We start from the raw sequence: 18,954 nt of genomic DNA, 5'->3' as shown, positions 1-18,954 counted from the left end.
CCAGGGGAGCCTCTTGGATCTTTGTCCAGGTCTATCAGGGGGCAGGAACAAAGACATTCACTACAGCTTTCTTTGGAAAAGAAGAGTTTGCAAAAACTTGGATGTGCATCTCCAGAAGAATGGGTGAATGTGAGGGATGCCCAGGACAGAGTCCTCTACGGCAGGCAGAAGCAATGGATGAGTTACATGTGTAGAACTTGGAGAGTTCTTCTAAAATGGATGTGCATGTGTGCCTGCTCAGTTGTGTCTGACTCTTTGGCACTCCATGGACTACAGCCCGCCAGGCTCCTCCGTCCATGGAATTTCCCCAGCAAGAAGACTGGAATGGGTTGCCATTTCCTACTCCAGGGGATCTTCCCAACCCAGATGCATCTCCTGTATCTCCCACATTGGCAGACAGATTCTTTACCACTAAGCCACCTGGGAAGCCCTTAAAATGGATAGTTGGATTTAAAATATTAGAGCATGTGATCTATAGCCCAGTACCATTAATGTAAATAGAAGTAGACTACACAAGATAACTCTTCGTGTTTCTCAAGGATATACACTGAATAGAGGAGAGGGCTGCCTATGGCAGGAGAAAGGGATGGGAGGGAAGCAGAGTAAATTCAGAGGGGCCTTCCTTGGATTGAGGACGGCAGCAGACCATGAACTGAGGTTCACAACAGGTCTGCTCCTGAGAGCACAAACAAACGAACAAAAAGCAACTGGCCTGGAACAGTTCAGGGTAGGTGTGGGGCAAGGACAGCGGGGAGCCTGGCGTGCTGCAGTCCGTGGGGCCGCAAAGAGTCGGACATGACTTAGTGACCAAACAACAGCAAGGACAACAGGGTGGGGCTGGATGGTGGTGGGTTTTGGTTCTAACAGGCTGCTTCCGGCTTCATTCTGGCAGAGCACAGCTCCTAGCATCTAGGAGGCTCGGGAAATCTTATCTCCCACATGCTCTGCCTGAGGTCAGAGTCCACCATTTGCTCATTTCCAGACTCTCTGAGGTGTCCAGCTCAAGGCGGACTCTCAATATGTCACCGGGGAGGGCTTGACTGGCTCAGGAAAGCACCTCAGAATTCACTCGTGTTGTTTTGTAATTGAAAGCGCAGGGAGCCAGCTCACCCTCGCCCCGAACCGAAGGAGGAGGTGAGGGGAGAGCGTGGCAAACCAGAGGGAGAGATGTGTCCCGGGGTGGGGGGGGCGCCCTGCTTTGGGGAGGCTTGGTCTGCGACGCCCTGGTGAGAGCCAGCCATCTGTGTCACTACCAATTAAGCAGTGAAATATCTATAGTGGGAAAAAAAATCAATTGCTCGCTGACTCCTGCAATCTCGTTGTGGAGGAGAGGTGATAATTACCCTCCACTTTGGTCTCGGAGGCCCAGCTTGACATTCCGATCCACGGGCGGCATGAGGCCCACGAAAACTAGCTCCCTACTCCCGCCCGGTGTTTAATGTGCCACGTGATCTTCTGGGCCAAACTCGACTTCAAGGCTCCCGGTATAAATGGAAAATCGGGTTTTAAAAGAGGGACATGGATTTCGTCAAGAGGGAAAAGTCATTCCTTCTTCCCGGCGGGCTCCCAGCCTTCTTTACCTGGTTACCCACTGATGCGCAGCACCTGGGGGGAGAGGTTAATTCGAGGCAGCAGGAGTTTCTAGAAGCTGTCGCAGGTGCAAAGAGGCTCTGATGCTGTAATACTTCTCATCAGGCACTTGGTTAGCTAACTGTCTCCTCCTTTGATATCTGGCCTCAGTGGTGGGGCGGGGAAGCAGGGTGCGTTAGGGAGCCTCAGAATTCCCCTCCATCTGTCATTTACCTTTAATTAAACTGCCAGCTTTTCAGAGTCTCTTCGTGGACTCCTTAATTACCATTAGATTAACAGAATGAATGGAAAGGACGCCACCTGCAATGTGCACGCCACACGGCTCTGCTCAAGACAGCGGGGACTGGCGCCCTGGGTGTGTCGGGATGACCTGGTCTGGATGCCCACCACACTGTACCACGGAGCTATGCTCACTGGCCTGCCCTGGAGGCACTTCCAAAATCAACGTCCTCCCGGTCCCCCTGGCCAGACGCCCGAGTCTACTGGCCTCCTTCCTCCTCCCTGTGACCAAATCTTATTGCCACCAAGGCCAGCAGGTCCTGCCTCCTCTGGGCACGTTCTCTGCGCCAGCTCCATTCTGCACTCACTGCATGACTGTCCTCACTTGGCACCCCCTCGTTTTAACATTTATCTTTATTTATTTGGCTGCGCTGGGTCTTAGTTGCGGCCTGTGGGATCTTAGCTGCCCGGCCAGGGATTGAGCCTGGGGCCTCTGCTTTGGGAGCACGGAGTCTTAGCTACTGGACCACAGGGAATTAGTTCCCCCTCTCATTTCTTAGTGAACTTCTGGGATAGTTTCCTAATTAGGCTCACCTTTTCCGTCGCTGTGCTCCAACTCTTTCTCCATTCCAGTGACACTCCCCCTCCTCTCAAGCAACAGACTGATGAAGTGGTGGGTCCTACAGTCAAACTCCTTAACTTGGTATTGAACGACCTTATGATGGCCCCTTCCTCCTCTCCAGCTTCATCTTGGACAGTCTCATGTCTGCCCCCTGCTTTCAGCTGTGCAGGATGACCTGCAGTTACCCGAACACAGGGTTTCTCTACAGTGGCACTTCTGGGCACAGTATTTCTTGCTGTGTGTGGGGGGGTGGGGGTGGGGGGGAGGGTGCCAGGGCGGGAGGTGGGACGTGCTGTCCTGTGCATTGCAGAATGTTTAGTAGCAAGCCAGTAGCATCACCCAAAATGGTGACAACCAAAAATGCCTATAGATGCAGATAAATGTCTCCTGAGGACAAAATTGCATCACCTTCTCTACCCTGCTTTGAGAACTACTACACATAACAGGTAGTTTCCAGTTCTCCTGTTCCTTCCCCTCCCGTACTCCTGTGAAACATCCATGCATCTTTCAAGACCCAGGCAAGAATTTCCTGAACATTCTCCACTCCCTGCTTCCTGCCCACATTGTGTCCTGGGCAAATAACAGAGGTCCTTGACATTTTATTGTAACATCTACTCAATGGCTCCATTCTTTACTGGGCTGTGGGCTCCCGGATGGTAGTGGCCATCTGATTTATCTCGAAATCTCCACCCTCAGGGAACATCTCAACAGTCAGTTCTCCATGACTGTGGAATGAATGTCTAAATGGAGGGTGTTTCATGTCTACTGTTTTATTTGTGGGGTGTGGACCTAGCTTTGTGGTTATCTCTTTAATTTCATTGACTATAGACACTGTGGTGGAGCAGGAAAAAAAAGAATGCTGAGCAGGATTCTTGGTTAGATCATCTTGCTGGAAGGAAGAGTTGGAGTTCTTCCTCAAGGGCACAGAGAAGGGAAAAGAAATGGCTGTCTTCTGGGACTGCTGTCTGAAGGCCAGTCCCAGGTCTGGTCTGCCTCCACTCCACCTACCCAAGGTCTTGACGGAGCAGCCAGCCGGTGAGTGGGGACAGTACTCAACCAAGGGGTAAAAGTCCACACCAAGGACATCTGGGGGCAGAGGTGCCCCCAGCACGTATAGCCAGCACCTCTGTGCAGATTACGAAAGGGTGCCTATCCTCCCTGTGGTGGAAGCAAGCTAGTAAACAGAGCATGGGCTACAAGTCAGCCCATAAAGTTGCCGAGGCCCAGGGTAGCGCACAGGCGGTATCTCTGCCCGTGGCCCCCGCACTGAAGGACATTCCAGACACGCAGAACCTCAGAGCTAGGAGGAAACAGAGCCCAGCCCCGAGGTTAACTTTCCCAGCTGGGTCTTTGGCAGAGGTGGGATGAAAGCCCAGGCTTCTGACCCCAGTCCAGTGCTGTCATCCCCAGATGATGCGGTCAGGGCAGGCTCTGGGGAGATCTGTTCTGACTAGTACCTGAGGTCACCCCTGATCATACAAAACCAGGGTGCACACATAGAGCTGGACAGTACCACCCTCTCCTTCACTGGTTTCCCCAGGCCTGCTGACGTGGAGCCTAGGCACTGGGGTGGGTGTGGCTGCCACCACTGTGACATAGATCTGCCCATCTCACTGAGCTCCATGGTGGGGAAAAAGCAAGAGGCCACAGGCCAAGCATGTTCCTTGCAGGGATGTACTGGTGATGGTCACTTAACCCTGGGGAGGAAGGGAGGGAGCCCACCGAGGCACAGGGGCAGTCCCAGTCCCCATGGGCCCACTGATGACCCATGTGAGCCTGGGGCCCGACTTTTACCTCCCATGTCTGCCCTGCCTGCCTCCTAGGGCTGTTGGGAGGTTTAGATGAGATCATGCCTATAAAACTCCATGAAAAAGCGATATGGTTATGAGAGGCAATCACCAAACAGGGTTGCTGTTGTTGTCTAGTCACTCAGTCATGTCCAACTCTGCAAGCCCATGGACTGCAGCACACCAGGCTTCCCTGTCCTTCACCATCTCCTGGAGTTTGCTCTGACTCATATCCATTGAGTCGGTGATGCCAATCAACCATCTCATCCTCTGTCACCCCCTTCTCCTCCTGCCCTCAATCTTTCCCAGCATCAGGGCCTTTTCCAATGAATGGGGCCAGTTGCCCACACCTCTAGACCAAGGGGGCCTTGGGGTAGGAAGGGCAACAGGTGGGCAGACTGGTCAGCTGCTGCCTCCTGGGAGGGGCATCTGTCTGGCAGTCCAGGGGAGTCAGTTCTGGGTGGACTACCCAGCATCTGGCTCAGACAGCCCAGCTGTGTGGAGCGCCTTCTCTGATCTGCCCAGGGAGCCATCAACATCTCCAGAGCACTGGCTGTCACACTGCAGCGTGTAAAAAGCATCACCCAGTGTGAGGTTGGGTGAGGTACACCTGCTGGCTGAGCAGATTCCAGGGCCCCATCCTTGGAGCATCGGATTCAGCGGGCCCATAAAAGTACATTTCAACAGCACCCCCCACCCCCATCCCGCCTGCCTCAGGTGATCTGAATGCAGATGGAGGATGGATCACGCTTGGAGTAACGGCAGGTACGTGGAAGAGAATCTATTCTGTGGAAGCAGAAGGGCTCACTGGTTGTGTGATCTTGAGTGAATCACTTACTCTAAGCCTCAGTTTCCTCATTTTAAAATGGGGAGGTGGTCGTTTCACAGGGTTGCTCCGAGTTTTAAATGAGATACCGCAGCAGGGCAAGGAGCACAGAGCCTGGCCTGCTGTGAGTAGAGGGTCCACGCCGGCAGCCCCTTCTCTCCTCTGAAGGAACTCAGAACAAAGGGGCCTCACTTTGGAGGTGGCCGGGCCAGCGCGGGGGCGCATGCTCCCAGGGAGCCAGGCGTGCAGAGCTGCCCACCAGCCCCAGACATCGTGGTGGAGATGTTCTCCTCTGCTTGATACCATGTCCAGCAGACCCGTCCCGGGATGGTGATGAAAGCCCGGGAAACTACACTTCCAGGAGAGTCAGAACCTGAACTGATCGAGGAGAAGGGCAGCTCAATCAAGGGACGAGTGAATCTGTACAGTGCGTGATCCTTCGAGCGATGCTGGGAGACTGCACTCACTCACTGAGCAGGAAACACACTGCTAGGAAAACTGTGGCCCTGGGAGTTCCCTGCAGGGGTCCAGTGGTTAGGACCCCAAGCATTCACTGCTGGGGGGCTGCGGTTCAATTCCTGGTTGGGGAACTAAGATTCTTCAAGGCACATGGCGTGGCCAAAAAAAACAAAAAACCCTGCTGTCCCAGTGGAGAACACCTTCAGGTGGGGCTCAGGACCCAACTGGCCACTGCTGAGCACACCGCAAAGACTTTCTTTTGTCATGAAGGCTGCAACAGGCCCCATCTAATCTCTGCCTCGGTGGGATGCCAACAACTGAATCAGAAGGCTTTACCTTAAGCCTTCTGGGTGTGCTCCCTGGGGTGAGAGAGGAGAGGAGAGCTCGGGAGAGGAGGTCCGCACAGCCACCCAGGGAACACCCACAGACACCTTGCATCCTCTACCCCCTGGACTCTAGATTCATTTCTCGAATCCCCACAGTCCAGGAGCAACCTGGAGCAAGTGGAGGAAGCGCAGACTAGAGTCAGGGGTCCCACAGAGGTGGTGAGACAGTGGGCGTTGCTTGTCCCCTGGGAACTCTGCCTGTAAGGCAAGGCTGCCTCATGGTTCTTGTGAGGCCAGGAGCGAGCTGGGGGCTCAGCATCAGCTACATGGGAGAATGAGCTTCCAGAGGGCTTCCACTCTTGGCAGGCAGAGCCAAAAACCCAACCCAAACGATGCTGCTTCCCAGCCCAAACCCTTGGCCTGATGTCAGCCTAGCCAAAGCCCCTCCGTGTGCTTCTGGCCCACTCGCTTCCTTGATGATAACCTCCTCTGCCTTCTCCTGGCACACCCTGCTGGCTCCAGCCCTGGTGCCTTCATTCACACTGTCACCTGCCTTCTTCCTGTGGGAACAGGAATACCATTTCCGTGTCGAGGTCCTTGTTTCCCTCTCCCCGGGCCGTCCCCCTTCATTCTGGGTCCTAGGTCCCCAGCTCCCAGGGCAGTGTGTGCCTCTCCCAGGAGGCCTGTCTGCTCAGGCCTGGGTCTGTCTGAGCGCATGGTGGGAGACAGAGACCTGCCGGGCCATGCTACACAGGAAGCACTGGTCTAAACAGAGTACCTCAGCAGTAGGGAGCTTCCCTCGAGGGGCCTGATGAAGCAGACTGGATCAGAGCCCTGGCCCGCCGAGAAGGCAGAGCCAAGACCTCTGGGGTGGTATTGTCGGCCTGAAGGCCCGGTGTCTGGGCTTTGACCCCTGAGAATTCCCAGCTGTCTGTGGCCATGTTACATTGTTTCAGGCTCACTAATTAGACATCATTAAACACCAGGCTCCCTCCTGCAATGCCAGCCGCTGGAGCCCAACTCTGCCAGCCAGGCCCCTTCCTCTCGCAGACTCCCTGGCCTCTGGGCCAGCTCTGTTCCCAACTCTGCTGTGCGCCACTGGGGCTCACTCTCCGTCCATCTGAGCCTTATGACATGCTCAGATGACACTCATTCCCCAAACGAGGTGGATGAAGGGGTGATGGAAAGGAGATTTGGGCCGGGTGTCCGGAGACAGAGAACAGACTGTGCCTGTGTGAGCAAGGTCAACTAATTCAGCCGCGAAGCAGCATATGTGATCCACCAGGGAGTACGCAGAGCAATTCTTTTTAAGATCCTAGGCCAGCTTTTCACTGCCCCACGGCATGCTTCTGGGATGACTTTCCCTGCACTAAGTTGGTGTTAATTAGTGAAAATTATCTAATGCAAGCTCATTTAACATTAGGTTAAAGCTAAACATAATTAGGAAGATAAATCAGCTGCTAAAAAAAAAAATCCAATGAAGATACACAGATGATTTTTAGGATCAGCTGCTGGTTTGGGTTACTGGCCTGGAGGTCTGAGCATCACACAATATGTGGGGAAGGCAGGACTCCAAGAAGTACCTTCGAGCTATTTCTTGATTGATCCATCAGGGCAAGATAACTGGAGTTGGCAGTTTGCCCAGGAGGTTCTGCGAAGTGGTCAAGATAAACCTGGTGGCCACTGCCAGGTAGTGAAGCTACCTGGGAGGGCTTCCCCAGAGAGGCAAGTGGAGGGTGTGGGGAGCAGGGGAAGGCAGCCGGGAGGAGATGGGCGATGGGAATAGTGTGAATCTGTGCACTCCTAGGACTCTGGTCTTGCATACCCTGCCCTCTGCCCACCTGCTCTTCCATACTGGCTGCTGCAGCGGGCAATTCCCAAGAGTTCTCTGTGCCTCTGGAGCTCAGTGAGACTCAGGCTCATCTCAGGTCCCATTTGGCTTCACTGTTTACCCACTGCCATGAAACAAGGGAAAGGCAGGTTCAACTCCCGGGTCGGGAAGATGCCCTGAAGGAGGAAATGGCAACCCACTCCAGTCTCCTGCCTGGAAAATCCCATGGACAGAGGAGCCTGGGGAACTACAATCCAAGGTGTCGCAGAGTTGGACACGACTGAGTGACTAAGCCTGTGTGATTTTGTGCTCAGTGGCTCAGCCGTGTCTGACTCTTTGCAACCCTGTGGATTGTAGTCCTGCAGGCTCCTCTGTCCGTGGGATTCTCCAGGCAGGAATACTGGAGTGGGTTGCCATTTCCTACTTCATGTGTGACCTTATCATCTATAAAATGGAAAGTTCCTGGACTGTCGTGAAGGTTAAAGGAAATTATATATTTCAAAAGGGCTAGTGTGGTCTGGCATTCAAGAACTCAACAGTTTACGGCTTCCCAGGTGACTCAGTGGGTAAAGAATCTGCCTGCAAAGCAGGAGAAGTAGAAGACAAGGGTTCGATCCCTGGGTTGGGGAGATTCCCTGGAGAGTTCAGTTCAGTTCAGTCACTCAGTCGTGTCTGAATCTTTGCAACCCCATGAATCATAGCACGCCAGGCCTCCCTGTCCATCACCAACTCCCGGAGTCCACCCAAACCCATGTCCATCAAGTCGGTGATGCCATCCAACCATCTCATCCTCTGTCGTCCCCTTCTCCTCCTGCCTTCAATCTTTCCCAGCATCAGGGTCTTTTCAAATGAGTCAGCTCTTCGCATCAGGTGGCCAAAGTATTGGAGTTTCAGCTTCAACATCAGTCCTTCCAATGAACACCCAGGATTGATCTTCTTTAGGATGGACTGGTTTGATCTCCTTGCAGTCCAAGGGACTCTCAAGAGTTTTCTCCAACATCACAGTTCAAAAGCATCAATTCTTTGGTGCTCAGCTTTCTTTATAGTCCAACTCTCACATCCATACATGACCACTGGAAAAACCATAGTCTTGACTAGACGGACCTTTGTTGGCAAAGTAATGTCTCTGCTTTTTAATATGCTGTCTAGGTTGGTCATAACTTTCCTTCCAAGGAGTAAGGCATAGCAAGTATTCTTGCTTGGAGAATCCCACGGCCAGAGGAGCCCGGTGGGCTACTGTCCATGGGGTCGCAAAGAGTCAGACAGGACTTAGACAACTGAGCACGCACACAGAACAGTGAATAGCTATCAACACCCTCCTCCCACCTGTACTGCAGTTTATTTTCTTTTTCAGGGTCCACATTTTACGATTCTGTATATTTCTGGAATGTGGCACATACTAGGTCCTCTGTGAAACATGGGGAGTGAATGAGCAAATGTGGGGAAGGGAACCCTCTTGGGATAAGGAGTTAAGCATACTCAAAGTTGGTCCTCGAAGACCCACAGAGAGGTGAAGAGCCCTGGTGCCCGCCCCGCCCCCACCCTCTGCTGACTCACTGCTAGGACACAGAAAGAAAAGAGCTTTTATCTGGAGCCTCCCACAGGCCCCACCAGTGCCGTGAAAGGCCTGACAGGGTGACCACTAGACAAGCTGGGTCAGGGTGAGTTAACAGGTTATTGGAAACTTGGGCCAGAGAGACCACTAACTAGAAAAGCCACTGGCTCTTTTCTTGGGCTAAGATTCTGGGGTCATTAGCAAATTCATAGACTCCACGAATTTCAGAGGAGGAAAAGGAAAACAGGGGCAGGCAGCGGACCAGCTACAGCTGACTGGTCATGGCCCCTGGGGAGGAGGTGCGGTGGGAGGGTGTGGAGGGGCCGGGATCACTGGCATGACTCAGCCTGGGGTGGGGGTGGTCAGGACAGCACCAGAACAGAGGCACGCAGTCAGCCAGGACCCACCCCCGCTCATGGTCCTCTGCCCTGCTCCTCTCTCCCCCCAGACTGGAAGCCTGCCCCAGAACAGGCTCTGCCCTGTACACTCGGAGGAGAGGGTGGTAGATTTGACCACCAGCGAAGGGAAGCAGTGAGGCAGCATCCTGAGGGGGTAGCATGGGGGTGGGGTTGCTGGCTGGAGCTCCAGTTTGACTGGAGGTCAAGGTCTCAGTTTGACTGTGAGGACCCAAGTCCAGGGAGGGGGGTCAGAAAGTGGCCAGTAAGAAGTCCCTGGAGACCAGGTCTAATCTCTGGTTGGGGAACTAAGATCTCACATGCCTGATGTGACTGAGCCTGCTTGCCGAAACAAAGAGCCTGGATGCTGCAACTAAGACCTGAATACAGCCAAAAATACATTAGAAAAAAAAAAGGTCCCTGGGAGGGAATTCTCTGGTGGTCCAGTGGTTAGAACTCAGTGCTCTCACTGTTAAAAGGCGTGGGTTTGATCCCTGGTCGAGAAGCGAAGATCCCACATTTGACGCGGTTCAGCCAAACTAAATGAACAGGTCCCTGGGAGCTACCCACACCAGCTTCCTGGTGATGTGACCTGTCCCAGTGCCACAGGCAGCAAGAATCTTCCTCTCCTACTCCCACTGAAGTATTCCCGTTCTTGTTTGTTTCCAGAACCAGTTGGTGAGCTTCTCAGAGCCTGGGTGGCAACAAACATACTCAGTATCTGGGATTTCAGAGGGAAGAGGTGGCCATGGGGACAATCCTCAGAAGCAACTGCATATGTAGCAGAAGGTCACAAGCCTTGAGCTCAGACCTGGGTGAATCCCAGCTAGGCTCTTAGCAGCTCTACGGCCTCCTGCTTTCCCTGCTGCTGCTAAGTCACCTCAGTCGTGTCCGACTCTGTGCAACCCCATAGACGGCAGCCCACCAGGCTCCCCCGTCCCTGGGATTCTCCAGGCAAGAACACTAGAGTGGGTTGCCATTTCCTTCTCCAATGCATGAAAGTGAAAAGTGAAAGTGAGGTCGCTCAGTCGTGTGCGACTGAGTGACCCCATGGACTGCAGCCTACCAGGCTTCTCCATCCATGGGATTTTCTAGGCAAGAGTACTGGAGTGGCTTGCCATTGCCTTCTCCATGCTTTCCCTGAGCCTCTGGGAAAAGCCCGTTTTCTGTGCCAGGTGCTGAGGACTCAATTCATTAAAGGAAATAACACACAGAGCACCTATCTTTCAACAATGTTAGCCCCTCTTAACATAAACCCCTTTTATCTGCATCTCTCACTCCTCTTTTTCAAAATGCTGTCTCATAGTCTTACATTAGAGTCTCAGAGCAATCATGTGAAAGTAAGCGAGAAGAATTATTCCCATTTTACAGATGCAGAGGTAGAGGCCGAGCCAATGTCAAATGATTTGCCCAAGGTCAACTGGTGGTGGAGGAAAGAAACCACCAGGGCAAGAATGAGGCTGCCAGCTGTGTACCCCTTCCCCTGGCGTTGCCCTGGCCTCCTGAGACCAGTGTCCAGCAAAACTGGCTATGCCACCAGAAGTCCAAGAAGTCACAAAGAAGGCACCCCCCTATCGAGGCCCCATCTTCCACTTGTGATCCCCCTGGGAGACACCGATCTTCAGAGTTTCAGGGACCTAAAGTGTCAGATTTCAGAGGAACCAAGCCTCTCCAAAGACAGAAACACAGCCTGTCCCATGCCTCAACCCACCCCACCACCGTGTCCCTATGCCACCTGTGCAGGCTCTAGTTCTTGAGAAATCTTTACGGACTGAACTCAAGCTGCTTGAACTGGCTCTTCCAGCTGATTCTGGGAAGGGAATGCCCTCGGGGATCCCCTGTTCAGGGCACCCGTGGCGGATCCTACAGAAGAACGCTGGCTGAGAACTTGGCTGCCACAGCCCTGCAGGAGAGCTGCCCTGACAAACAGCCATCAAATCAAGGCCAGCAGAGAAGTGTGGGGCTGGGGGGAGGGGAGGGCCGTTGGAGTTGCTCCTCTGATGAGAGGAGGAAACAGGAAGCACACCTGCACAGGGCCTCCAACCTGAAGACAAGAAGCAACCCCTGGCTGCCCGAACTCTGATCTCCTGGCCTGATCTCCCAGCTGGCAGCCCAGAGTCCTGGGAGGAAGCCCAACCACTCTTCCCTCCCAGCTCCGAGAGGGGACATGTATTACACTTTCTCGGTATCCTCAGCTTTCACACTGTTTCTTGTTTTTCAAAACCGTCTGAAATCTAGGTAATATCCTCCAACTGTGCAGGTCAGAAGTCCCAGAGAGGCAAGTGATTCAACCCAAAGTTAGTAAGTAGACAGATCAGGGCAGAAACCAAGACCTTTCAGCTTCAGAGCCCATTCTCTGCCCTTGACGTGAAGCTGGGTCTCTGTTGCTTCCAGGATCAGTGATGGAGCATAAAGGAGAGAGACTCAAAACTCAGTAGCCACAGTGCCCAGGGCTTGGCAGAGATGCCGGACAGGCCCAGACAAGATCCTGGAAGGGCTGCGAGGTGCTCGGTCCCTGGAACTGCAGCTGTGTCATTACCAGCCTCGAGGGGGCAAAGACTCTGGAACTGCCCTGAGCCTTGGAAATAATGCCCACATGGAATGGTCTGCGGCGGGAAGAAGGGTTAGGCAGGCAGATAGTGTGTGTTGGACTGCAGGTCACAGGCTGCCCTCAGGGGCCTTCTCTTGTTCTGCATAGCAAATCAGGCTTTATTTTATTAACAATTATTTCTTTGGCTGTGCTGGATCTTAATTACAGACTTGTGAACTCTTAGTTGCCGCATGTGGGAACTAGTTCCCTGACCAGAGATGGAACCCGGGTCCCCAGGCTTGGGGGCTCAGAGTCTTAGCCACTGGACCACTGGGGAAGTCCTCCCAAATCTGGCTTTTAAAAGGCAGCTCAGGAGCTCTAGCTAAAACCTCTGCCGTGGAAGGGAAGGAGAACAGGGAAAGGTATTAGGGAGAACTGGGACCAGCTTTCAAACAAGGCAGCAAGGTGGCTAACGAATGTATCATCAGACCCAAATTTCACAAACCAGCAATATTTAAGTCCATATATATGTAAACTGTTTTTTTGTTTCCTCTTTCTTTTCTCTGTTCATTGTCTATATCCCAGTGCCCAGCACGGTGCCTGGTCCTAAGAAGATGCTGTGTACTATTTGCTGGATGTACCTGAATGAGGAAGAGCTGATAGAGGCTAATGGGGGAAGACAGTGGCAAAGGTGGCCACCTGCCAAGCTGAGCCTCCTGGTGAAGTGAGCCTCACCCCCTGGGCATGTGTGCCCAGCAGCTCTCGCCTATAGGTTACCCAGACCTCTAAACAAGCGTGCTCACCTGGCCAACCATGCCTTCTGCTCTGGAGCCCTTCCCCAAAGGCCTCTGCATCCCTCCCCCCAGTTTAGAGCACTCTTCCCTCCGCTGCCAGGTGGCTTGTTATGAGGAGGATTAACGCAGACCCTTAGCAATGTGCAGTTCAACTGGAGCCTCTCCAGACTTCCCTAGAGGGATGGAGAGGGGCTGGGGGCCTGTGGGAGATAGTCTCCAATCAAAACCACTGGTCACCTGTGCCGCTGGGGTTCCACAAAGACGATGGAGGGGGTGTAGGAAGGAAGTCCTGGCTCTTCCAAAGCTTCTGGTCTGAGGATCAAATGGGTTCTCCTCAAGCGAGCCCTGTGCCAGACACACAGGTGGCACAAACAAGGCGCCACATCTGGGAACAAAAGTCACTTTTGGATTGAAAACTTGATCAAGTGCAAAGGAAGCGGTGGCCTCTGAGCCAGGAAGGGCACAAACCACTGACAGGCAGAGATGCGGGTACAGCCAGGCCTGCTCCCCACACCCCTCTGCCTCCCACCAACCAGGTGGGCCTGCCCCTCCCAGCTGCCACCGGAACAGAGAGGGGTGGCTTTGGTTTATCAGAGGTGTCTGGCCCTGCATCCCACCCTCTCCAGGGTTGGGTTTATGTTTATGTGGGGTCACTGGGAGTTCTGACTGCTGGACCTGGGGGAGCTGTCATCCCCTCTTCTGAGGACAAGTCATCACACCTTACTGGACCTCAGAGGCTGCCCCTGGGAAAGGAAGATACTACTGACATAGTTCCTGATGCTGATACTGACATGGTTACTGAGGCTCAGAGGAAATGCTGCGGGAGGGGCTTGTGGTGAGCAACTAGGAGCTGGGTAGCTGGTACCTTGGAGCGTGGGGCCCAGGAAGGCAGGGGCCAAGGGTCAGTCTTCGAGGTGGTTAAGCTAAGCTTTCCTCTGCTCCCGAGGCACAGGCAGGACTCTCTAAATCCGCCCGGTAGCCTCAAAAATGGGTGCCGCTGGTTGGAAGGGAGCCAGGGAGCCAAGAAGGGTGGATGCGCCGCATGGTCTCATCCTGTCTGCTGTGCTCAGACTCGCCCGCAGACAGGCTGCATCAGAGGTCCTCCCCTCACACGGTTCAGGGGCTCGGTTAGGGCCCCCGCCACACCTTCTGTCAAGCACTCATAAGTCTGTATTAAAATGATAGTTTAGTAGACTGTTAGGCCATTTAAGAGCAGAGGTGTGTTTTATATGTCTTTTCTACTAAAGTGCTTAGCACACCTTGAAATATTTGTCCAATGACCCAACTCGCTATCCTTCCAAACTGCAGTTGTTTGGTCCTCTCAGCTCTGCCCTTGTGAATAAGAACCAACCACTTCCCTGTCTTCACGTGGTCTCGCTTTAAGTCCAGGCCCCCCTCCCCGCTCCCTGGGTTACAGTAGTCATAAGCAGCCCAAGTGGTAGCAACATCCTTGGTCCTCTCTGCCAGCAGGAAACAGGCCATGGGCCCACTTCTGGATCCCAGAAGGCACCCTTTCCACCTGTACTTTATTTTAAAAAAATTTTTTTAATTAATTAATTTGACTGTACCAGGTCTTGGTTGCTGCATGTGGGATCTCTAGTTGTAACATGTGGGATCTAGTTCCTTGACCAGGGATGGAACCCGGGCCCCCTGCAATGGGAGAGCGGAATTTTAGCCATTGGACCACCAGGGAAGTCCCGGCCTGTACTTCAAGCAAAGTACATCATTCAGTGACCCTAAAAATAGCAAATCACGTAAGGGGTATTAAAACAGTAGGAAAAACTCCCACGCCACAAGGAAACAAGGCCGAATGTCTGAACGCCGGTGCAGTCAGGATGGCGTTCTGCCATTTGCAGAGGCCCAGTGAGCAGACAGGAGAAGGCAATGGCACCCCACTCCAGTACTCTTGCCTGGAAAATCCCATGGACGGAGGAGCCTGGTAGGCTGCAGTCCATGGGGTTGCGAAGAGTTGGACACAACTGAGCGACTTCACTTTCACTTTTCACTTTCATGCGTTGGAGAAGGAAATGGCAACCCACTCCAGTGTTCTTGCCTGGGGAATCCCAGGGACGGGGGAGCCTGGTGGGCTGCCGCCTATGGGGTCGCACGGAGTTGGACACGACTGAAGCAGCAGCAGCAGCAGTGAGCAGATAACTTGAGACTGACCAACTCAAAGGCCTCCTCCCACTCCACATGGTCCCCCTCCACCCCAGCTGGGCTGCTTCCCCACTGGTCACCACTTTCTGCCCCTCCTCCCCACGCCAATCATATTTTCAAAGTGTCCTTTAATCAGGCTCCCTTCTCCACATCCCTGAGGTAAGGCGTAGACTTGCTGGTCTGTGCTTGTGGGCAAGTCACAGCCACTCCCCATGAGCCTCCGTTTCCTGTTCATCCCTGAAGAATAAAAATGACAGCCTCTCATGAAGTTATTGAGGATTAAACGAAATAAAATCCTCTGGCGCCCAGTTGGACCTGTGGGTTATGTCCTTCTGCCACTCCCCAACCATATCTGCAACGGCCCCCTGTATCTCTGCACATACATCATCTTGGTCCATCCCACCCGCCCTCACAGCAGCCAGACTCTCCCTGGAGACAAGGAAATTCCCTCCCTCAGGGTGAAAAGGATGGGGAAGGCTCTAGAGTAATAGTCATGGAGGGTGCCCTGTGCCAGATGGCTGAGGGTGCATGGGGTTGGGGGGTGGGGACAGGCAAAGATCAGAAGGTGTAGCCTTCAGAGTAGAAACTGGGGATCTGGGTGTTTCCATGACCAACCACGTGACATTCGGGCAAGCCCCTTTCCTTCTCTGTGCCTCAGTTTCCTCACCTGTGAAAAGAGGGTCAAATTTTGCCCTGCCTACTTCACAAGATCTTTAGGAAGAAGGTACCACACGCAGGTGACTGGTCATGATTAAGAGTCAGGGTCCAGAGAGTCTGAGAGTTTGGGGCACAGACAGCGCCAGAAGCTGCTTCTTCCTGGGGGTGGTGGTCGTTTACTTTAGACCCAGTTTTAGGACCCCTGCACCAGGCCCCCCACATACTCAGCTGTCACCACAATAGCTCTTCCCTCCTGTCATTCAAAGCTGCCTGCTGTTCTGAAGCACAAAGCTTTCTCTCTGAGTCTCTTAAGGAGAAACAAGAGTTTCTTAAGCTTCCTCTTCCTCCATTCTGGTTTCCTCTCTCCCTTTTCAACCCTGCAATTTACCTCCCTTGGGAAGCCCTCCCAGATTGGGCACATCCAGCCTCAAAATCTGTTTTCCTTATAGCATACCCCCTCGGCAGCATTTAACTCTCGGAGGGCAAAGGCCACAGCTTATATCTTTCTATGGCTAGTGCCTGGAACTCAGGAAATAATAACTGGTTTAACATGTAAATAATGGATCAGTTCACAGTTGTTAAAGTTTCTGCTGTTAAATATTTGAAGAGTTCCCTCATGGGACTAGAGGTCCCAGTGGGCAGGGCTCTGTCTCTCCCTTCTTGTAACCTGTCGCCCAGGTGTGATCAGGCTAGTTCCATTCAAGATCCTTGGTTCAATCTGTTGCATCATCAGACAGCACTGTGGTTAAGAGGAAGCACTTAGGTGTTTGAATTTTGGTTTGGCAAGTGACTTAACTGTTTTGAGTCCCAAAATAAGGAAAATACCCATCTCACTCAGTAGTTGTGAAAATCATTCGCACCGTGGCTGGCACACATTCAGTACTCATAAATCAAGGCTTATTAGTATTACATCGTAGGACTTGACCCCTGACCCCAGCTCCAGCCTGCTACACAGTATTGTCACCCACATCCTTTCTCCTCCTCTGTTCAAACTTGCCTTTCTCTTCTGCAGAATGCAACAGACAAAAGAACTCTCAGGCGGACAAGCTGGGATTCTTTAGAGAGGGAGGGTGGAAACACAGACAGTGAAAACTTAACCCTTCCTTCTGGCAGCCAATCTAGCCAGCCACCTGCATCATGTCTTCCAGAAGAGGAGCCCCACCACTGGTGTCTCAAGTTCAGCCCCCAGGGGGTAACAGGACTCCAACCACAGTCCTTGAGTTGAATTAGAAAGGTGAACCCAAGCCACTTGTGTTGTATATTCTGAACTGGGTACCAAAGGCTGCTGATGTCTCTTAACAAACCTCAATGTAGTGAACCAGACTTAGCAAACAAAAACACAAAATGCCCTCATTAAATCTGATTTTCAGATAAACAGTGAATGGCTTTTTAACATCAGTATGTTTCATGCAATATTTGAATCATACTGTATAATGCTAAAAAATTTCTTGTTGTTAATCTGAAATTCAAATTTAACACAACATCTTGTATTTTATCTGGAAACTCTGCCCAACAAACTACTGGCCCCACCAGTATTCTAACCAACTTGGCAAACGTCCCCTCCTTTCAATGCCCAGGAAGAGTAAATCGGGTAAGTGGGAGCTTTTTCCAGACCAGCCAAGTTTAGGCAGCTACCCTGTCAAAGTGCCCGGCACAGCGTCAGTCACAAAATAGGTGGTCAAGAAATATCTTTCATTTATTCCAGGCTGCTTGAGCCCTAGTTCTAGGCGCAGAGCCAGTGTGAATGCCAGGGGCCAGGCCAGCTTTGACTCTGGGTGGGGGTGCCTTCTAAGAGCAATGTGGCTGGGGTGGGGGTAGGGAGGTCACACTACACTTCCTGCAATTGCCTGAGAAAATGATCAGGGACAAGTTTTGTTAAATCCCTGGGAAGCACACAGGTAACTATCAAGACCTTTGAATGGCCCATTTTACCACAGGGCTCCACAGCCCCCATTCCTGCCTAGAGAGAGAGACCAGACAGGCACATGGACGCGCAGAGCAGAGGAAAGCCAGCTCCGCTGGACACTGGAAAAATGACTAGCAACTGTCCAACACCTTGCCATTCACCAAACACATCCATGCTCTCCTCTGCAGCCCCACGGCGGATGGGAGGATTCTGCGCCCCTTTTCCTGAGGGTGGTCAGGGCCGCCAGCCCCAGGCCTTGCCTCGAAAGTGGGGGGCGGGGGCCTGGTCCTAGGGGCCGGTAGTAGGGGGTCCCCATCAGTGTGCGTGGCTGGGGCAGGGGCGAGGGCCTACCTTCTGGGCCTGTTGGATCATCTGCCTGACCAGCTGCTTCAGATGGGGCGCCTTCTCGTCCTTGGGAGGGTGGGTGAAGAGGGTGACGCGGCTCACGCCGCGGTAGAAGCCCGCGTCGGTCCAGCCCAGGTCCAGAGGGGGCACCTCGGTGTCCGAGAGGTCGGGCCAGTAGGCCAGGGACTCGCCCGGCTCGGCCGCGGCCTGCGCCGGGGTCTTGGCCTTGCCCTTGCCCTTGCCCCGGGCGGCGGCGGCGGCGGCGGCGGCGGCGACATCCTCGTAGGGGCTCCAGGCGGCGCGGAGGGCCTGGCGCTCCTGGCTGGAGAGGAAGTCCCGCAGCCGCTCCTTCTTGACCCGCTCGCGATAGGCCTGCTCGCCGCCGGCCAGCAGCGCCTCCAGCGCGGCCCGCCGCCGCTCGCAGTAGTAGAAGGCGGCCTGCGCCTCGGTCACCCTCTCGTTCACGTGCGTCTCGTCCAGGCAGCTCAGCTGGGACTCGGCCATGGCGCCCCGGCCCCGGCCCGGCCGCGGCCCGGTCCCACCGCCGCACCTGAAGCCGCCGAGGGGCGGGGCGCCTCACCTGGCCGCGAGGGCGGCCAATCCGGCGCGGGCCCGGGCGCGGGAGCGGCCGTCGGGCGGGGAGGGGCGGCCGCGCCCTCCGCCTCTGCAGGCGCGAGCAGCGGCGGGCGACCTCGGCGGGGCTCCGCGGGGGACGCGGCGAGGCCTAGGCCTGCGGGGGCCCAGCCCGGGGCGGGAGCTCCAGAGCCGGCAGGAACTTGGAGCCGGGCCGTACTTAGACCCACGTGCGGCCTCTGGCCCGCTTCCGCCTCCTGGCCCTGACCCTGCGGTGAGGGACCTAACCCTTCCTGCCGCCTAGCCGGCCAGGCGCAACCCAGGTGCGCCTTCATTTTCCCGGCTGGTAGGGCCTGGAGCACGTGGTCTGGCCAGGGCGTTT

At 54.0% G+C, this 18,954-nt stretch overlaps 1 protein-coding gene across 2 annotated transcripts in view; it reads right to left on the bottom strand.

The window, feature by feature from the left end:
• Positions 1-18,589, bottom strand: part of SACK1F (scaffolding CK1 anchoring protein F) — a 46,505-nt gene extending 27,916 nt beyond the window's left edge. For both annotated transcript variants that reach the window (XR_008681798.2, XM_055395161.2), the window contains exon 1: positions 18,006-18,589. Coding sequence is in view for 1 of the 2 variants with exons in the window: in XM_055395161.2 (XP_055251136.2) it covers positions 18,006-18,503 (498 nt within the window). In the remaining variant the exon portion in view is untranslated. The remainder of the gene's footprint in view (positions 1-18,005) is intronic.
• Between the last annotated feature and the right edge of the window lie 365 nt (positions 18,590-18,954).

This window comes from Moschus berezovskii, chromosome 6 (assembly GCF_049115385.1).
Source record: "Moschus berezovskii isolate FMDL1 chromosome 6, NW_MosBer_1.0, whole genome shotgun sequence".
Classification (NCBI taxonomy): Eukaryota; Metazoa; Chordata; class Mammalia; order Artiodactyla; family Moschidae; genus Moschus; species Moschus berezovskii.
The sequence above is the reverse complement of the archived record's forward strand: the minus strand, read 5'-3'. Positions and strand labels throughout refer to the sequence as shown.